Source organism: Mesoplodon densirostris, chromosome 15, assembly GCF_025265405.1.
Source record: "Mesoplodon densirostris isolate mMesDen1 chromosome 15, mMesDen1 primary haplotype, whole genome shotgun sequence".
Lineage (NCBI taxonomy): Eukaryota > Metazoa > Chordata > Mammalia > Artiodactyla > Ziphiidae > Mesoplodon > Mesoplodon densirostris.
Window position 1 is genome coordinate 24,663,873 of NC_082675.1, and position 19,976 is coordinate 24,683,848.

General features: G+C 45.0%; 1 protein-coding gene across 4 annotated transcripts in view; it reads left to right on the forward strand.

Moving 5' to 3' along the window:
* The window catches only part of DEPDC5 (DEP domain containing 5, GATOR1 subcomplex subunit), a 92,852-nt gene that overhangs the window by 21,244 nt on the left and 51,632 nt on the right, over positions 1-19,976 (forward strand). For all 4 annotated transcript variants that reach the window (XM_060118712.1, XM_060118711.1, XM_060118713.1 and 1 more), the window contains exons 13-24: positions 3,889-3,992; positions 4,647-4,721; positions 6,215-6,349; positions 7,132-7,193; positions 7,335-7,408; positions 8,195-8,264; positions 8,455-8,491; positions 9,362-9,482; positions 11,986-12,206; positions 15,822-16,025; positions 18,118-18,253; positions 19,256-19,353. In XM_060118712.1, coding sequence (XP_059974695.1) covers positions 3,889-3,992; positions 4,647-4,721; positions 6,215-6,349; positions 7,132-7,193; positions 7,335-7,408; positions 8,195-8,264; positions 8,455-8,491; positions 9,362-9,482; positions 11,986-12,206; positions 15,822-16,025; positions 18,118-18,253; positions 19,256-19,353 — 1,337 coding nt within the window. The remainder of the gene's footprint in view (positions 1-3,888; positions 3,993-4,646; positions 4,722-6,214; positions 6,350-7,131; positions 7,194-7,334; positions 7,409-8,194; positions 8,265-8,454; positions 8,492-9,361; positions 9,483-11,985; positions 12,207-15,821; positions 16,026-18,117; positions 18,254-19,255; positions 19,354-19,976) is intronic.

A 19,976-nucleotide genomic window follows, 5' to 3' on the forward strand; every position in this document is an offset into this window, starting at 1 on the left:
CCTTGGTTGTTTCTTCCCTAACTTAAAAAAATAATAATAACTTTCTTACTTTGGAATAATTTTAGGAGAAGTAGCAAAGATAGTACAGAGAGTTCCCATATACCCTTCACCCAGTTTCCTCTGTGAACATTTCCTAACCAAGGTACATCTATCAAAACTAGGAGCCCGCGTACCGCAAAAAAAAAAAAAAAAAAAAAACTAGGAGATGAGGACTGGTACATTGCTATGAACTAAATATCAGACTTTTCTCAGATTCATCAGTTTTTCTGCTTAGGCACCTTTTTTGTTCCAGGATCGAATGCAGGATACCACATTGCAATTAGACTTTCCAAACTTTTTATTGTGAAAAGTTTCAAACTCACAGAAAAGAATAATGAATTAATATAATGAACCCATATACCCAATTCCTGGATTAAACAGTTATTATCATGCCATATTTGTTTCATTTTTTTTTTAAATTTATTTTTGGCTGCATTGGGTCTTTGTTGCTGTGCGCGGGCTTTCTCTAGTTGCAGAGAGCGGGGGCTACTCTTCATTGCGGTGTGCGGGCTTCTCATTGCGGTGGCTTCTCTTGTTGCGGAGCATGAGCTCTAGAGCACAGGCTCAGTAGTTGTGGCACACGGGCTTAGATGCTCTGCGGCATGTGGGATCTTCCCGGACCAGGGCTCGAACCTGTGTCACCTGCATTGGCAGGCGGATCCTTAACCACTGCGCCACCAGGGAAGCCCCACTTCATTTGTTTTTTGGCTAAATTTTACTTAAGAGCAAATTATAGATATTAAAACATTTTGTTCCTAAAGAATAAGGACAACCATGGACTTTCAGTGATTATGGTGTGTCACTAGAGGTTTATTGATTGCAACAAATGTACCACTCTGGTGAGGAATGTTGGTAATTGGGTGAGGGGGGCATGAAACATGTGTTAAGGGAGGGAGTATATGGGAAATCTCTGTACCTTCCTCTCAATTTTGTTGTGAAATTAAAACTGCTCTTAAAAAGTCTGAATTAAAAAAAAAGCAGGAAACACTCAGGGATGCATAACTGTGTATCTGTCTCTCATAGTGGCATATCATTTTAAAAATTAGAAAAAAATTAAATATCAAACAATAAAGAATTAAATTATGGTAGAATTTCAGACTGACAAAATATTATACAGCCATCCCATTAAAAATGATGTAATCCTCTTTGATAATTGTTGGATATGAGTAGTAGGTACATGGAGGCTCACAGTGCTGTTTTCTCTACCAAAGTATATTTGATTTTATTAAAAACAAAAACAAATTTAAAAAAAGGAACGTCCAATTTTAAAACAGGCTAAACTGAAAAGGGTCTGGAGAAACACATATCATAGTGTTAAAAGTACTTCCCTTTGGATTGCAAAGTCAGACCAGGGGTAAGACCAAAAACAAACAAGATGAAAAAATGGGCTTCTTGGTGGTGTATATTCACTGCGTTTGGACAAATGAATAATGACACGTCTCCATCATTATGGTATCGTACAGAGTATTTCCACTGCCCTAAAAATCCTCTGTGCTCCACTTACTCATTCCTTCCTCCACCCCCAACCCCTGGAACTATTGATCTTTTTAGAGTCTCCATAATTTTGCCTTTTCCAGAGTGTCATATGGTTGGAATCATATAATATGTAATTTTTTCCTGTTGGCTTCTTTCACTTAGTAGTATGCAGTTAAGGTTCTTTCATGTCTTTTCATGGCTCGATAGCTCGTTTCTCTTTAGCGTTCAATAATGGACCCTTGTCTGGTTGTACCATCCACCTCTTGAAGGAGTCTTGGTTGCTTCCAAATTTTGGCAGTTATAAATAAAGCTTCTGTAAACATCCATGTGCACGTTTTTGTGTAGACATAAGTTTTCAACTCATTTGCCTAAATAACAAGGAGCACAATTGCTGGATTTTATGGTAAGAATTCTGTAAGAAACCACCAAACTGTCTTCCAAAGTGGCTGCACCAGTTTGCATTCCCACCAGCAATGGATGAAAGTTCCTGTTGCTCCACATCCTCACCAGCATTTGGTGTTGTCAGTGTTCTGGATTTTGGCCTTTCTAATAGGTATATAGTGTTGTCTCATTGTTGTTTTAATTTGTATTTCCCTGATGGCGTATGAGGTGGAGCATCATTTCATCTGCTTATTTGCCATCCGTCTATCTTCTTTGGTGAGGTGTCTGTTCAGGTCTGTTGCCCACTTTTTTTTTTTTTTTTTTTTGCGGTACGTGGGCCTCTCACTGTTATGGCCTCCCCTGTTGTGGAGCACAGGCTCCGGACGCACAGGCTCAGCGGCCATGGCTCACGGGCCCAGCCGCTCCGGGGCACGAACCCGTGTCCCCTGCATCAGCAGGCAGACTCTCAACCACTGCGCCACCAGGGAAGCCCTGTTGCCCACTTTTTAATTGTATTGTTTGTTTTCTTATTGTAAAGTTTTAAGGGTCCATTGTATATTTTGGATGATAGTCATTTATTCAGATGTGTCTTTTGCAAGTCTTTTCTCCCAGTCTGCTGCTTGTCTTCTCATTCTCTTGACACTGTCTTTTGCAGAGCAGAAGTTTCTTAATTTTAATGAAGTCCAGCTTATCAATTTTTCTTTCATGGATTATGCCTTTGGTATTGAATCTAAAAAGTCATCACAATACCCAGGGTCATCTAGGTTTTCTCCTGTGTTATCTTCTAGAGTCTTATAGTTTTATGTTTTGTATTTAGGTCTGTGATCCATTTTGAGTTAATTTTTATGCAGGCTATAATGTCTGTGTCTAGATTTTTTTTTTGTAGAGAGTACATTAAATTTCAGCTCAGTAGAGTTATTTATAAAGCACCTTTGTAGTGTTTGTGGTCCACTGTACTAGTGCTTCTAAAACCTCTGTGTACAAATGAATCACTGGGAATTTGTTAAAATGTAGGTTCTGATTCAGTAAGTTCTGGGATGGATCCTGAGAGTTTGATGATCCCAATGCTGTTGATTGGTAGACTGCAAGTAGATTTTTTTTCTTTCTTCCCCTTTCTTTTTTTCTTTCTTCCTTCTTGCCTTCCTTGTTCCTTCCTTCCTTTCTTTTTTTTTTTTTTCATGTGGACGGCCAGTTGTTCTAGCACCAGTTGAAAAGACTATCTTTGCTCCATTGTATTGCCTTTCTCATTTGGCAAAGATCAGTTGACTATATTTGTGTGGGTCTATTTCTGTCTCCATTCTGTTCCATTGATCTATTTGTTCATTCACAATATCACATTGTCTTGATTACTGTAATTTTAAGTCTTGAAGTTGGATAGTGTCTGTCCTCCAACTTTGTTCTTCTTCAGTACTGTGTTGGCTATTCTGGATCCTGTGTGTTTCTTTAGGATAAATTCCTAACATTACATGGGAATGTATCTTTCTCTTCTTAAATTTAAATTTTACTTATTTTTTGGAATACATTCACATGGTTCAAAATTTTAAAGGTTCAGAGGTATACAGTAAGCAGATTCCCACCCATCCCTTTCCACTGATCTAGTTCCCTGACCTAGATATGTTTATTGGCTGTCTGTGTAAAAACATATATATGGATGTTTTCTTTTAAGGCTTTTCGTATATGCTACCTAATTGTAATTCAGTCTGTAAGAATGTTCATCTCCCTGCACAACACTGGCATTTATATAATCTCTAGGCAATTTTGAAATGTTTTTATATTTTTTGTTTTCAATTTTTAATTTTCACTCTCTTGATGTGATTACATTTCTTTGTTAACGTTTGTTAAATGCATTCGACTTTACTACATATTGCTATATGATAAATGACCCCAGCTCCAGGCGTCCCCTCTTCTCCTTTCCTTGAAGCCCAGTAACGGACCCTATGTCCTGTGTGTCATCACTGCTCGATACCTATCTTGTGATTGTTCTCCTTTCAGGGTGGTGGTGCAGAATGAGAGGAGAGAAGAGTGGACCTCCCTCCTCGTGACCATTAAAAAGCTCTTCATCCAGTATCCAGTGCTGGTGCGACTGGAACAGGCAGGTACTGCATTTATGTGCTGGAAGGTGCGGCAGGGGAGGAGGTGTCAGATGGAGGCTGGGGGACCAAGAGGTTCCTGCTTGCTTCCCTTCCAGTGTTGAGTATGGCTTCTGCTTCTGGCCGGGTTTCTATGTCAGGTTGGGTCCCACTGATCACTGCATGTGCAGTAAGTTCAGTCACGTCCCTTTTGCAGGGGGAGGGGCCTGTGGAGCAAGGCACCTTCCACTTGTTTCTTTTTTTTTTTTAATAAATTTATTTATTTTATTTTTGGCTGCATTGGGTCTTCGTTGCAGTGCTTGGGCTTTCTCTAGTTGCAGCGAGCAGGGGCTACTCTTCGTTGTGGTGCGCAGGCTTCTCATGGCAGAAGCTTCTCTTGTTGTGGAGCACGGGCTCTAGGTGCATGAGCTTCAATAGTTGTGGCACATGGGCTCAGTAGTTGTGACTCGTGGGCTCTAGAGTGCAGGCTCAGTAGTGTGGCGCACGGGCTTAGTTGATCCGCAGCATGTGGGATCTTCCTGGTCCAGGGATCAAACCTGTGTCCCCTGCACTGGCAGGCAGATTCTTAACCACTGCGCCACCAGAGAAATCCCCCCACTTGCTTCTTACGAGTCCATCTTTCATGAGATGTTTTTCCTTCTCTTGTGTCTTTTGCTTCAGAGGGCTTTCCTCAAGGAGACAATTCTACCTCAGCACAAGGAAACTACCTAGAGGCCATCAATCTGTCATTCAATGGTGAGTAAGGGCGCCAGCCACAGTGAGCGGATGTCTTGCTGACCACATGGCTGTGACCTTCTTTTTACTAATGTGCAGAGACCCAGACCTAGCTGGTGATGCCCCCACCCACCTACCCCCCAGATTAACTGAAAGCAGTAACTTCTGTTTGGATGGTTTTAATGGCCACCATGTAGCTCTTGGGTTTTCTGTTGGGAATCAACTTGCTCTTCTCATCTGCTTCTCATGGTGATCCAAGAGTAAAGAGCTGGAGAAAGTCCTCCTTGGGCCCTTTGTTTTCCTAAAAACTGCGTTCTTATTATTTTCCACTCCATCCTTCAGTTGCTTCCAGGTAATTTTTTTTAATCTACATTTTTTTTTAAATTACAGAAGGAGCCCATTGTTCCTAGAATTCAAATAATAGAGAAGTATATCAAGTACAATGAAAATCTCCCCCTTCCCTCCACTGTCCGACCCTTCCAAGAGGGACCATTGTTAATAGTGTGATGTGATTTCTTCCGAACGTTTCTCCCTGCATTTATGTGTTAGCTGAGATACTTTGTTTGCGGATAACAGAAACCTACTGAATTCAAACAAAAAAGGAAGTTTACTCTAAGGATACAGGGACTCTTGGGGGCAGCCAGAAAAGGCTTGAACACCTTGTTGAGGAAGATGGGGACGAGGGTGGCTCTGGGAACCGCAGCATCAGGAATTCCTAGACCCGAGTTCAGCTCGCAGTGACCCTGTCTCTGCTCTCTGGTTAGAATTCCACATTCCCAGCTCTGGTTAGGTGTCTGTCCATCACTGGCAACTGACGGAAGAGATGGTGTGTGGTCACTTCACTGTGTGTATCGCCTGCCCCTGTGTCTGTACCCAGGTGCTAGGGATTCTAGAGCACAGGGTCTTTTATTAGTAAACCTTTTTGTCACATTTGAATGGCACTAAATTTCCATAGTAAAAATCGCACAGCTCAGGAATAAGAATTAGGGAATTCCCTGGCGGTCCAGTGGTTAGGACTCTGTGCTTTCATTGCTGAGGGCACAAGTTCAATCCCTGGTCGGGGAACTGAGATTCTGCAAACTGCGTGGCATGGCACAGCCAAAAAAAAAAAAAGAAAGAAGAATTAACTTGCCAAATATACAAAGTCATCACAAGATTCTGGTCCACTCTCTCAAATATTGTCTTAAATCAATATTTGATTCTTCTAACTTTCAATACAGATCCATTTATGGATGGTTTAAATTAACGACATGAAATTTGGATATTTAAGGCTGCACAAGGCAAGTATTCAGCCTCGAAGAGGGATATTAACAAAGGCAACAGGGACATAGACCTGTATTCAAGCAGTTCTTACTGTAGAAGGGGAAGGACAGAAGTGAATTCAGGCCAGGAGGTGACAACCGCTCTAACAGAAACATGGATGAAATGGTCCGAGAGCATGGAGACGCTTGCCACTGGCTGGTTTCTGATAAGCTGTAGCATCTTCACAGGAGGACTTTTTGCTTTGTTTCAAGTGTTTGACAAGCACTACATCAACCGCAACTTTGACCGAACTGGCCAGATGTCTGTGGTGATCACGCCCGGGGTGGGTGTGTTCGAAGTGGACCGGCTACTCATGATCCTGACCAAGCAGCGGATGATAGATAACGGTAATGCTTCTGAGGTGCTGCTGTGTTTATAGCCTGATTTACCCTTACCCATTGGAATCTGGGGACATGAGTAATGTCAGGTGACAAAAAAGAGTTCCATGGTCAGTCGGCTTGGGACATGCTGGGTCATGCACAGTTTGGCACAGTTCCTAATTGCCAGTTTGAATATGTTAGTGTATCTTGTTTATCTCTGGGGACATAACTGGCACTCTGAGTTTCCCAAACATACTTGACGCTGGAGAACCCCTTTTGGGGATTGTTTCCAGGATCCAGTGTCCATCAGCCCATCCTGGGAAGCACCATGGAATCATCCAGTCCTCCCTCTGTGATGTGCCGTGCGTCTCCAACTTGCACCCCCTCCCCCTATTTGATTTGTGTTCTAATAACAAGATGGAGGTGGGAACGTAAATCCCGATGGCCAGTAAAGAAACTCTGTTGAATGATGTGGATTATTTTGCTTTTTACTGAGATGACAAGGTTCCCTTTCCTTTCGGGCCTTGAAACTGTAGTCATGGAGGCCTGGCGGTCTGTTTGACAAATCACGATCTGCAAGGCAGTCAAAAGCTGTCAAGCACTGATTAGTGGCAGATGTGGTGGGACTTGGTAAAGAGGACACAGACAAAATGCACCTACTTACTTCTTAACCGCGCGGGCAGAGCTGGTGAGGAGAATAAGTCAGCTGTGCCTTGTACCCTGACCCACTTAAATCACACGGCTAATAGATTGGGATACGTATCGCTACAGTGCCCCCCCACCAACTCTTTCTGTCTTTCCTTTTTTAGGAATTGGTGTGGACTTGGTGTGCATGGGGGAGCAGCCGCTGCATGCTGTCCCGTTGTTCAAGGTGATTGATTTTGCAGTGCTCACTAAAGGCCAGGTTCCAGCGCAGGGTGATCTTGAGAATAGTTAGAATCAGAGAAGCTGGAGCAGTTCCGGGTCCTACCTGCTTTCCAGCTGACCTGGGCCCTGCTTTGTTCCCTTTCAGCTGCACAATCGGAGCGGCCCTCGCGACTCTCGCCTGGGCGACGACTACAATATCCCTCACTGGATAAACCACAGGTGGGTGAGATCTGGATTCGCCATAGAGGATCAGGGATTCCATTAGCTTCCTTGCCATTTTTTTCTTCAAACCTGTTAAATTCTTACTATAAAATCTTTTGTCAAGAGAATGTGGAAACCAAAGTTCTAACATTTGCTTAAAGCATCTCTATATGCAAAGCCATGTCTGTGACATAAGAACAGTCTATGGTGAAAAACATAAAAACAAGTTTGAAGGATTTATTTCCACAACTATTCCCAATTCCCCCTGTTCCCAACTCGCACAGACCGTAGTGGACCAACACGGGGCCTGGGCCTCTCCATTTGCAGAAAAATCCCCATGCCTCCTCTTCGCATGAGACCAGGCCTCAGTGTTCCTGCTAATTTCAGCTCAAGGAGGAGATTCTAATCCAGTTAGGAATCAGGACTAGCGCACATGAGACAATTTATAGGAAAAAAAGGAATAGAACAATATTTTAAAACATAATTAATGTTTTGTAGTAATTACAAAAGAAAGAATTGGGAAGATCAGTGAGGCCTGAGACAAAGGTGTTCCTGGGAGGGCTGATCCATGGCTGGGATTCCAGCTGTGTCTTGAGGTTTAAAATGAAAGGGGTTTAGGGACTTCCTTAGTGGTCCAGTGGTTAAGACTGCATGCTTCCACTGCAGGGCACATGGGTTCGATCCCTGGTCGGGGAACTAAGATCCCGCATGCCATGTGGCATGACCAAAAAAAAAAAAAAATTAATTAAAAAAAAAAAGAAAGAAAGGGGTTTAGATGAATGACCCTGTCTGTTTCTTTTGCAGTTTCTACACATCCAAAAGCCAGCTCTTTTGTAATAGTTTCACCCCACGAATAAAACTGGCCGGAAAGAAGGTAGGTTTCACCCACCAGCAGAGCCTTTAGGGCCTGTCACTGATGCTGTTATTTTAGGCCTAAGAAGCCCCCTATCCCCCAATGGTCATGAATAGCGTTTGAGAAATTTGTCTTAGAACTTTATAGTTTTCTGCATTAAATAAACAACAAGGCAAATCCCAGGAGTGATTAACTCTATTTAATTTTGCAGCCTGCCTCTGAGAAAGCAAAAAATGGTCGTGATACGTGTGAGTATTTTTTTCTCCTTTCATCACTTTTAGAAAGAGTCAGCTAACCCATGGCAACAAGATTTTGTGAGGTTGCGTAAAAAATTCACAGCCAAGTTTGGGAGACCAGAGTTCCCCTTGTGTGATCTTTGGAAGGTCCCTTAGTGATCCTGTATATTTTTGTCCTGTCAGCTGCAAAATGGGTGATAACAAAACCTTATTTTTCTTTTCCATAGGTCAATTGTAGGGATCGGGTGGCAAGTTTTAAAGGACTAAATATACACATTAAGATGATATATATATACTTTTTTAATTAATTAATTTATTTTTGGCTGCATTGGGTCTTTGTTGCTGTTCGCGGGCTTTCTCTAGTTGCAGTGAGCAGGGGCTACTCTGTTGCGGTGCGCGAGCTTCTCAACGCGGTGGCTTCTCTTGTTGCGGAGCATGGGCTCTAGGTGTGCAGGCTTCAGCGGTTGTGGCTCACAGGCTGTAGAGCGCAGGCTCAGTAGTTGTGGCGCACGGGCTTAGTTGCTCTGCGGCATGTGGGATCTTCCCGGACCAGGGCTCAAACCCGTGTCCCCTGCATTGGTAGGTGGATTCTTAACCACGGCACCACCAGGGAAGCCCAAGATGATATTTTTAAAGTGGGATCACAGAAGGAAATGCTGCCATCATCTTGCCTTTACTTAATGCTTGTAAATAGTAATCTCTATATCACTTTGACATATAAATCATTTAATCTTAGTAACCTGACGAATGGGTTATTATCCCATTTTTTTCAGGGGGAGATGGTGATGATGACCTATATCTTGCAGATTTTCATGAAGACCATCCGAAGGCCTCTTGTTGAAATGTGTTTTGAGGACAGTTTGTATTATTTGTGTGTTTCAGCTCTGGGGACTCCCAAAGAATCTGAGAACACCCTTCCCATCCAAGTGGATTACGATGCTTATGACGCGCAAGTCTTCAGGCTGCCAGGCCCATCCCGGGCTCAGCGCCTCGCCACCTGCAGGTTTTCTGCCAGACGCACTTTGGGGTGGATGTAAAAGCTGATTAGGAAAACCTGAGGCCCAGTAGGGACCTGCATGAGAGCAACCTTGAAAATATCTTAAATTAAAATTAGCCAAGTGGAAGCCATAGTATGTGGATCATTAGGGAGTCTGTTTTCTGGTTCTCTGGCCCAGCCATTTTGTTAGCTATGTTTGCTATGAAGTATTGTCCCCTCATAAGGACAGCATTCTGCTTTTTCTAGCCAAGAGAAGCAATTCGTGAATTCTGGAATTTTCATTTCATTGGGAGGCCACTAATAGATAGATAGATAGGCAGCCACTAATAGATAATAGATAGATAGATAGGTAAATAGATTGATCAATCGATCTATCCCAGGGCCCACAGTTTCTTTTAGGTTTATTATTCCCAGAGGGCGAGAGACTTTTCTTTCTTTATTCCTGTTTTAAAAATTTGCTCCATGGTATTTTGGTCATGTAGTAGTTTTTCATTGTGATATAGTCAGATTTACCAACATACTCATTTCTGGGTCCTGTGTAAGAAAGCCATCCCCACTCCAAGGTTAGAAACGTGTCTTTTGTATTTTCTTCCAATACTTTTTTGGTCTTGGTTTTTATACTTAGTTCTTTGTATAGAATTTTTTTTTTTTAATGAAATGTGAAACAGAGCTCTAGCTTATTTTTTTCCCTAGTTGACCAAGTACCACAAGTCCATTTTCCACATTTCTTAGACATGGCAAGTGTGCTTTGATTGGAAGAATCACTGATTGGAGGAATATTCCGTCTCTTCACATTGTGAAAAATGGGCTTAGAGTGGCCACGTGCTCTTCTTCTGTCCTTTCCCCTCATCCCATCCTGATGTCTGGTCCCGAGAATGCTTAGAGCTCAGAGTGAGTGCCGTTAACAGCAGCTCCCCTGCACGTAGATGCTGCCTAGGGCCTTGGCGGTGCTTTTCTTCTGAGTGTCTAAGAACCCTTTCATGGTCCAAGATCCTTGGTTTTCTTTCTTCTGATCAAAGACGGCAACACCTGGTGTCTCAGAGACTCAGGCTGTGTTCCTTGAGGGCACAGACTGTGCCCTAATCTGTGCTCTATCCCCACGCTGGGCTGAGCTTATGCTGGCGCTCAAATATTTACTGTTGAAATAATGAAAAGTGTAGTCAGCCCTTGGGATCTATTTTCAGGTTCCATTTAAGCTCTCCCTTAAAATCCTTCCAGGTGGAAAGAGAACAGCTCTGATGCCAGAGGGGTGGCCCTATCGGCAGTTGCTGACTCTTCCATTCTGAATTTTTGTCCCCCCCATTGGGCTCCTCTCCTGCTGATCCTTCTTCCTGCTGTTTCCAGAGGTTTTCCCCTCAGGGAGTTTCATGTTTTAATAAGGGCATACTGTTTTTAAAATTTTTATTAAGGAAACATTCAAACAGAGCAGTGAAATGAACAGTTATCAGTGTGTTGTCAATCTTGTTTTATCACTTCTCCCACATCTGAAATTTCGCTTGAGTATTCTAAAACAGATCTCAGTTATCCTTTTATTTATTTATTTATTATTATTTTTTTTTGCGGTACGCGGGCCTCTCACCGCTGTGGCCTCTCTTGTTGCGGAGCACAAGCTCCGGACGTGCAGGCTCAGCGGCCATGGCTCATGGGCCTAGCTGCTCCACGGCCATGTGGGATCTTCCCGGACCGGGGCACGAACCCGTGTCCCCTGCATCAGCAGGCGGACTCTCAACCACTGCGCCACCAGGGAAGACCCCTTTTCTTTTTTTTTTTAAACCTGTAAGTATTTCAGCATGTGTCTCTCTAACAAATAAGAAATAAAACAAAAAAAATGTGATCACAGTACCCTTGTCACTGGTAACAAAACTCACACTAATTCCTTAATATCCCTGATAGCCAGTCCCTCTGTAGATTTCCCAATTGTCTCAAAACTGTGATTTTTACAGTTACTTAGTTTGAGTTGGGATCTGAAGAAGATGCACATGTTGCATTTTCTCTTATGTCATTTTCTGTGACTGCAGAGTGTCTTGCTTTCTTCCTTTGTCTGTTTATTTCCATATGACATTTAACTTTTCCTGTTGTCTCTGAATCTGCTGTAAACTGGCAGTTCTCTCTAGAGGCTTGGTTAGATTTAGGTTCAATTTTTGATGCTGGAAGACTTCTCAGGCTGTGCTGTGTGCTTCCTCTTGGGTAACATCAGTTCACAACCCCATTCTCAGTGACATGAGCTTGATGGTGGGATGAGGTGGGGTCAGGCTGAGCGATCGCTTCTTTACAGCTCTGATCCTGGGACTCCGGCCATTGGATGACTGTCAGTCATCTCCCCCATTTCTTCCACGATGTCTCCAGCTGCTCAGGGCAGAGTCCCTCCTACAGTACCTCCTCGGAGATCCCACTGGAGGTTTTCGTTATTGGCCTCCCATGTAGCCCAGGCTGGGGATCCGTTTGGGAGTTGTAACTGGAGGTGGGACAGCATCCCCCGCTTGGTGTGACTTGGTCTCTCACCCACCAGGTCCGTGCGAGAGCGGGAGAGTCACAGTCGGAAGAGCGCCAGTTCCTGCGATGTCTCATCCAGCCCTTCCCTGCCTGGCCAGGCGTTGCCCACAGAGGAGGTGAGGAGCCAGGCTTCTGATGACAGTTCCCTGGGCAGGAGCGCCAACATCCTGATGATCCCTCACCCCCACCTGCACCAGTATGAAGTCAGCAGCTCCTTGGGCTACACCAGCACTCGAGGTCAGAGGGCAGGGCTGGGCAGGGCTGGGCAGGGTGGGGACAGCTGCCTTCCTGTAGTGGAGATGGGCGGGGCTATGGATAGGTGTGGGCTGTAATCCCACATGTTAATTATTTCCATGCAGGTGCAGTGAGTACGAATGTCCTTAACTGTTTGTGTGTGTGTTATACTATTTTCGTCTTTACCCTTTCTTCTCTCTTCCCTGTAACTGTCTACCTTTCCATATATTAAGGTAGAGCTTTTCTTAGACCTAAGGTTAAAGTGTTTACTTATTTCCTTAGCATTTCCATTCGAGCCACACTTAAAACAGCCTCTTTCCTCTATTCCACTTCAAGTGACCTGTTAACTTGGCATGGCCCAGGGAGCACAGGTGCTGCTTTTCTTGTATCTTATCTTACCCATCCAGTGGCATCTGCAACTCAAGTATACAGCCCCCTCCTGCCTGTTTGGAAAACTTTCTGTTGTGAAATAATTATGGATTTATAGGAAATGCCCCCCAAAAAAATCCAGGGAGGTCTTGTGTAGCTTTCACTCATTTTCCCCAGTGATAACATCTCGCATAACTAGTACAGTATTAAAACCAGGAACATGACCTTGGTACAATCCACAGAGCTTATTCGGAGCTCACTGGTCGTACATGCATTTGTGTGTGTGTGTGTGTGTGTGTGTGTGTGTGTGTCTGTGCAGTTTTAGCACATGTGTAGACATATGTAACCACACCACAATTAAGATATTCCATCCTCGCGGCCTCTCTTCTGCTACTCCTCTAGAGCCACACCCTCCCACTAATCATTCTCCTCCATAATTTTGATATTTCAAGAATGTTTTCTAAATGGAGAAGTAGCCCTCCTGACTTTTAATCACTGACTTAGGACTGTTGTGTGCACACAGCTGCCTCCTGTTGCCCTGGAAGGATTCCCAAAGGGTGAGGGGTGTTTCCCAGCACTTTGAAGGGGAAGCTGGTGGCTCCTGGGGCCTGAGGACCAAGGAGCAGGGCGCTTTCATCTTTCATTCATTAGGCACCATAGACACTGAGCCAACAGCCAGAAATCTTTTGACTGCTGAAAAAAGTTTTTTTTTTTTAAACTGGTTCAAAGTATAAAAGAAATTCTGAAAGAGAAAGGAGGAGATATTTAATTACACGACTATAGAATATAATCTATGTCACCTACATTAATTAGGGTTAGTATTCAAAAGAATTTTAATACATTTGAAGATTTCTAGGAATTCCCCGACGGTCCAGTGGTTAGGACTCTGCACTTTCACTGCTAAGGGCTCGGGTTCAAACCCTGGTTGGTGAACTAAGATCCCACAAGCTCTGCGGCCAAAAAAAAATATTTCTGGGTTAACTTTTTCCCACCTTCTGGAAATTTCTGAGTTTGCATGACAGTTATATTCCCATTCTGTTAAGTGTATTCTTAGAAGGATCTGTAGTAAAAGTTAAGCTACACATTAATCCTTTAAAAACCTTGGTTATTCTAAAAGCCAGTTCTCCTCTGAGGAGATAAAGTTGCTCTTAATCCAAGTAGCTTTTTTTTTTTAAATTTATTTGTGGCTGCATTGGGTCTTCGTTGCTACATGTGGGCTTTCTCTAGTTGCGGTGAGTGGGGGCTACTCTTCGTTGTGGTGCGCGGGCTTCTCATTGCGTTGGCTTCTTTTGTTGTGGAGCACGGTCTCTAGGTGCGCGGGCTTCAGTAGTTGTGGTACGTGGGCTTCAGTAGTTATGGCTCGCAGGCTCAGTAGTTGTGGCGCACAGGCTTAGCTGCTCAGTGGCATGTGGGAATCTTCCCAGACCAGGGCTCGAACCTGTGTCCCCTGCATTGGCAGGCGGATTCTTAACCACTGCGCCACCAGGGAAGTCCCAATCCAAGTAGCTTTGAAAACAAGTTTTCTTTTTTTTTTTTTTTTTTTTTGCGGTACACGGGCCTCTCTCTGCTGTGGCCTCTCCTGCTGTGGAGCACAGGCTCTGGATGTGCAGGCTCAGTGGCCATGGCTCACGGGCCCAGCCGCTCCGCAGTATGTGGGATCTTCCCGGACCGGGGCACGAACCCGTGTCCCCTGCATCGGCAGGTGGACTCTCAACCACTGCGCCACCAGGGAGCCCCTGAAAACAAGTTTTCTTAAAAATGATCTGAATGGTAGAATTGATTTCAACAACCTTAATGATATGTGAGAGTTTATTGGAAAAGCCAAAAAGCAATTCACTGGAATGGTGTCAGGCAGTACCATCCACATGGCCTTTGTTTCCAGTTTCTCTGTTATATTTAAGGATTCTCACCCATCCACCTACCCAATGTAGCATAGGAAACATTTCCCCTTTCCTCTACCCATATTTTTGACCCATTTTAGCCCTTAGTCCTATTTCTTATTCTTTTCAAAGAGTGTACTCAACTTTTTAAAGTTGAGTTCTCTCCTTTTATTTCCATGATAACTAACTAGACTGTATTCTTTCTTATTTGATAAATTGGACCATCAATTCATTAATTTACAGTGAAAAATACAGTTTTCATGGAGAACTGAATGTTCTCTTCTTGCATGCACAATGGCTTGAGGAACTAAATATTACTATGTACCATGTTCTTTGGTAGGAATTGGGTAGATAATGGTGGACAAGACATTCCTTGATACCATGGAATTTGTATCTGCTGGACCCACTTTCTAACCTGGGTGTTTGCTTAGTAAACATAGGATGCTCACCAACGGAGTTGGTTGGAGGTTTCAGCTCTTTGATCCACTCAGGTTAGGGACCTGTCTGCCATTGAATGGGACAGGTTGAGTCTAAATATCATGCCATCTCCTTACCTGGTCAAGGCTGGATGCATCCATTTCTTCATTCTTTTCTCCCAAGAATTTAGATTTTTTAACACAGTAACGTTTGATTGCTTACTCATGTTCCAGGCCACTGCATTAATGGGAGGGGGTTCTGATCCACCCAGTCACTCAGGGCCCCATGGTCCTTCCATCCCGGATGCCATGGTCATCAACACTGGTCTCCAAAGTTTCCACAGCAGGGCAAAGGAGAATGGAGATCACGCATAGAGAGGTTTGTGGTCCAGGCCTTCGGGTGGAGCATGTCACTTCTGCCTGTGTTCTCTTGGCTGGAACTCAGTTATTTGGCCCCAGCGCAAAGGGACTGGAAACTACAGTCTCCTTGTGTGTCTCAGAGGAAAATCAAACAGGTCTAGTGAACACATTGGCTATCTCTGCTAGGGTCTGCCCTTCTGGTCACCAAATATCTACATGTATTGTTCCTCCCACATGCAGAATGCACCTGCCCCATCCCCAAAGGGAGACAACTCAAGACCCACTATTGAGTCATTGCATCCAGCTCAACATCTAAGGTCTCCAGACAATGTGTGGTCCTCCCCATCAGGTTTGGGTGTGGCTTCACTGGGCCAGTAATTTAGGAACTAGAACCCCCTTCTCCCAGGTATTTAAAAAGTAAACCCAATATTTCATTCCTTTATAGTTTGGCGATTTCACTGATTTCCCTCGTTCCCTAACATGTACGCTCTCCAAGGTCCTTGTCAGCCTCCGCAGATCGTCCTTCTAGTTCTGCTTTCACCGTGACCCTGTGCTTTCTCTCTGTGCCTCCCCCACCCCACGGTAACCGGCAGATGTCCTGGAGAACATGATGGAGCCACCACAGCGGGACTCCAGTGCGCCGGGGAGGTTCCACGTGGGCAGCGCAGAGTCCATGCTGCACTTTCGACCTGGGGGATACATGCCCCAGCGGGCACTGATCAACCCCTTTGCACCCTCGCGGATGCCCATGAAGCTTACGTCCAACAGGAGGCGCTGGATGCACACTTTTCCTGTGGGTAAGTTGGGCGCTCGAGAAAGAGCCCCGACTGGGAACTCCTAGTCCTGGCGTCCCCTGAGTGGCCTTGGTCAAGGGTGTCGTCTTCTCTGCACCTGCGGTGCCCCACCTGGAAGATGGGGTGGCCACGCCCACTTTGTCTGTCCCGGGGCTCTTGTGAGGATCCTTGAGGACTTTGTAGCTAGCCAGCTGTGTAGACCCAAGGGCTCCTTTTTCTGTTTGAAAAGGACTGTGCTTTGCCACCTGCTTTCTTTCCTGAGGCGAATGTCCCTCTTCTTGTTCACTCCTTCCTTTCCTTACTCTCTGGATGTCAGTGTTACAGTCTTGGTTACACGGAGTTATGTTACTTTGTTTCCTCTCAGGGTCTCTGACAGCAGAAAAAAAAAATTTTTTTTTTTTTTTGAGAAATGAGTGAACAATTTCTTGTTTTTTTTCTTTTTCTTTTTTTTAGTTTAAATAAATTGGGGAAAAAAAGCTTAAAATAAACGAGTTCTATTTTTTATTTTTTTTTTTTCTTTTTGCGGTATGTGGGCCTCTCACTGTTGTGGCCTCTCCCGTTGCGGAGCACAGGCTCCGGATGCGCAGGCCCAGCGGCCATGGCTCACGGGCCCAGCCGCTCCGCGGCATATGGGATCCTCCCAGACCGGGGCACGAACCCGTATCCCCTGCATCGGCAGGCGGACTCTCAACCACTGCGCCACCAGGGAGGCCCGAGTTCTATTTTTTATAATGGGAAGCTGAAATAAAAACAAACTACAGCCATATTCCAAACCATGTTTAAATTTACAAACATAATGAAAGAAGCCTGCCATAAAAGTGTACTTTCTGTTTGATACCATTTAAATAAAGTTCAAAACCAATCAAAACTAAAAAAAAAAAAAAAAAAATTTTTTTTCAAATTCACTGTTTTTCCTAGGTCATCCTTTTTGATCTGTGTTCTGTCCTAAAGAAGATAAAAGTTAGGTTTCATAAAGTTGTGGCTAAAATTAAACTTCAGCTTGATGGGCTCTTACTGGGCTGGGAAGGAACAGGTACATTCACCTCCTGGGTGTTTTCATGAAGCCATCCTGCTGGATGCCTGCAAGTGTCCAGTTATTTTCTTTGGTACTTGCTTTCGGAGTTACAAGTTAAATAAGTGAGCAATGAATCTGGTTCTTTTGGCTGTAATTGGGGGTCATTCCCAACCCCCTTTTTGCCCCTCTTATCTCTATCCTAATCTGTCACCTTACCTGTTTCTTTCTGGTGTCCCTTTCTCCCCATCATCGTCCCCACTGGCTCCCTTCGAGCTCTCTCATGAGAGCTATTGATGTTTCTTCCATGACCGTCAGCTTTTCCTGCTTCTGTGCTTCCCCCCACCCCCATCACACATGCTTTTCTAAAGCTAAATGTATTTACTAAATACTCTGCCCACCTGGCCCTCTAAGAGCCAAGGCCCTCCTCTGCCAGGCTCCCCAACCTCCTGCCTCCTCAACCCCATCCTCAGAGGTTTTTCTCTTTCCCAAGCGAGTTTGTGGCCTCCAGCTTGTGTTTTGCCTCTTCCACGTTTGGGGTTTGCCCAAATACCCTCTCCTTCAATCCCTGCTAGCCTGGTTGGACACTCAGCTCTGAAACCTATCATTCTCCAGGAAGCATGTTTCCGTAGATGCGACTAATTCTCACTTATCTCTTACTCGATGTCCGTTTTGTCCTTGTGTGTCCTCTGCTCTTGAAGTAGGAGCTGTTATCGTCTCAGGTACTAACAGAGTCATTGGTGTTTCTCTCGTGTGTCCCTTCTCGTTTCGCCCATGTTGACCCTCCTGGGAGGGACCTTCGTCTCCCACACTGTTATCTTTCTTTACTGTGTCTCAGTTGACATGTGCGAGACAGAGGACCCCAAAATATTCTTAGACTGAGGCCTCACAGGAGAATGAGCCTTGCTTGGAAGAGGCGATGTCCCATCTGGGAGCCAGAGGGTCACAGACAGGACATGCCTCTGTGGTGTGGTCGCCTTTCAATCACCTGCATCCCAGCAGTGGGAAGGAAGGAAGGTTGAGGTGAAGTGCACCGCACTGGCTGTCGGGGGAATGATGCTCAGTGGATCTTTGTCTGGGCAGGACCATCTGGAGAGGCCATCCAGATCCATCACCAGACCCGACAGAACATGGCAGAGCTGCAGGGCAGTGGGCAGAGGGACCCGACCCACTCCTCTGCAGAGCTGCTGGAGTTGGCATACCATGAAGCCACTGGAAGGTGAGGCTGGGCACTGGGTACTGGGTGGGAGGTACTGCGAGAACGCGCTCGGGCACCCAGGGCAACAGCAGAATAGACTGCCCGCGAAACGTCACATTCGTGAGACTCGGAGACACTGCATGCGTGAGGGTCTTTCCTTTGTCAGCATCGTCCCTGCCACCGGGCCAGTGCACAGCAAATAGCCTGAGATGCTTTTGCCAGAGATGTTCCCCAGGCCCTGCTTTAGCTTCTGCTTTAATTCAAGACACGCTTTGTCAACCTCAAACATGAGTTTCTCCTAATCCTTAGTCATGGGAGAAAACGAGTTCCAAGGCATGTGGTTCCCGCTGTGTGTTTTGGGCAGTCAGTCTATGACTTCTGTCATTTTGGTCATTGAGGAATTCCACTGTTGGGTTTAGAAGAAGTTGATGCTAAAAGCAATGGAAACCAAGGCCTGTGTTTATAGAAACAAGTCTTTTCAAACCAGGATCCTAAACGTGTTACAAGGCATCCGAAGAGAGTCAGCCTAGGAAGAAAGTCATTTAAGCCTTGACATGCTCGAGTCCATGCTACGCTACCTGCTGTTGCTGTGATCTGTTACCTTTGCAAAGAGCAATCTTTGGTCCCTTTTCAGTCATCCCAACATCCCATGGGATGGATGAGGAATACAGGCAGGGCATAACCTCTTTCCCAGGTTAACTTGGTACCTCTATTCAAACACCTCACATTGTCCTGTGGGTATCAGCAAGGGGAGGCTTAGGACGGAGGGGGCAGGCGTCTGACGTGGCAGTGGGGAAGCAGCTGGGGTGCCAGGGCAGGAGGCCAGAGCTGGCACACACTTCAAGCCCCGCAGCCTGGCGGCCATGGTATGGGTCTCAGTGTTTGCCAGCCTATGTGGCCAAATGTTCAGGCCTGGTTTTGATGAAAACCCCCTGGAGACAGGGTGAGCAGGATAAAAGGATATGATCTTAATGCAGGATATGATCTGCATTAAGCCAGGTGTCTGGGCTCTGTTCTCTGCAGGCACAGCACTTCCCACCAGCCTGGCGATGGCACATCTTTCTTGAACTTTACTGGAACAGAAGAGCTTTCTGTCAGCCTGCTCAGCAGCAGTGGTGCAGGTAACCAACCCAAGAGGTAACAGAGTGGGGATGCTCAGAGCAGGCCCACACCTAGAAGCGAGGTGGGAACCAGAAAAGCAGGGCCATGTCTATTTCCGGATCATTTCAGCCACAATTTCGGATGACCTATTTAGAAGCAGTGCTGTATAATGCATGGAATTATAAATGGGCTGCACTTTACGTTTTTAGCCGAGAATGTGTTGGTCAAGAACACATTTATCATTGGACTGTCAGTGAGTCATGATTGAGGGCTGCTTATGAGATCACTGTAGTGGGCAACACCAGGCCTGGGAGCTTTAAATTATGTGTGTGTGTGGGCAAACCCACCCCCATAAAAACAATCAGGAGAGACCCAGAGGGAGCAGTGTGGTTCCAGCTACGAGTTCAGAGAAGAGAAGGGTGACGTTGCTTACAGAAGTGGGCACGCATCTCGGACGCGAAGGGGTAGAATTTGGTCAGGAGGAGAGTGAGAAGGTGAGGGATTCTAAGTGGAGGGAGAGTAGGAACTTGTATTAATACAGGGTTTATGCTTTTTGGAAGCACTTGTATATCTGTTATCTTATGCGATCATCCCAGTAGGGAGTAAGTTATTAAGTATATTTTACATATGCGGCAACGTAACA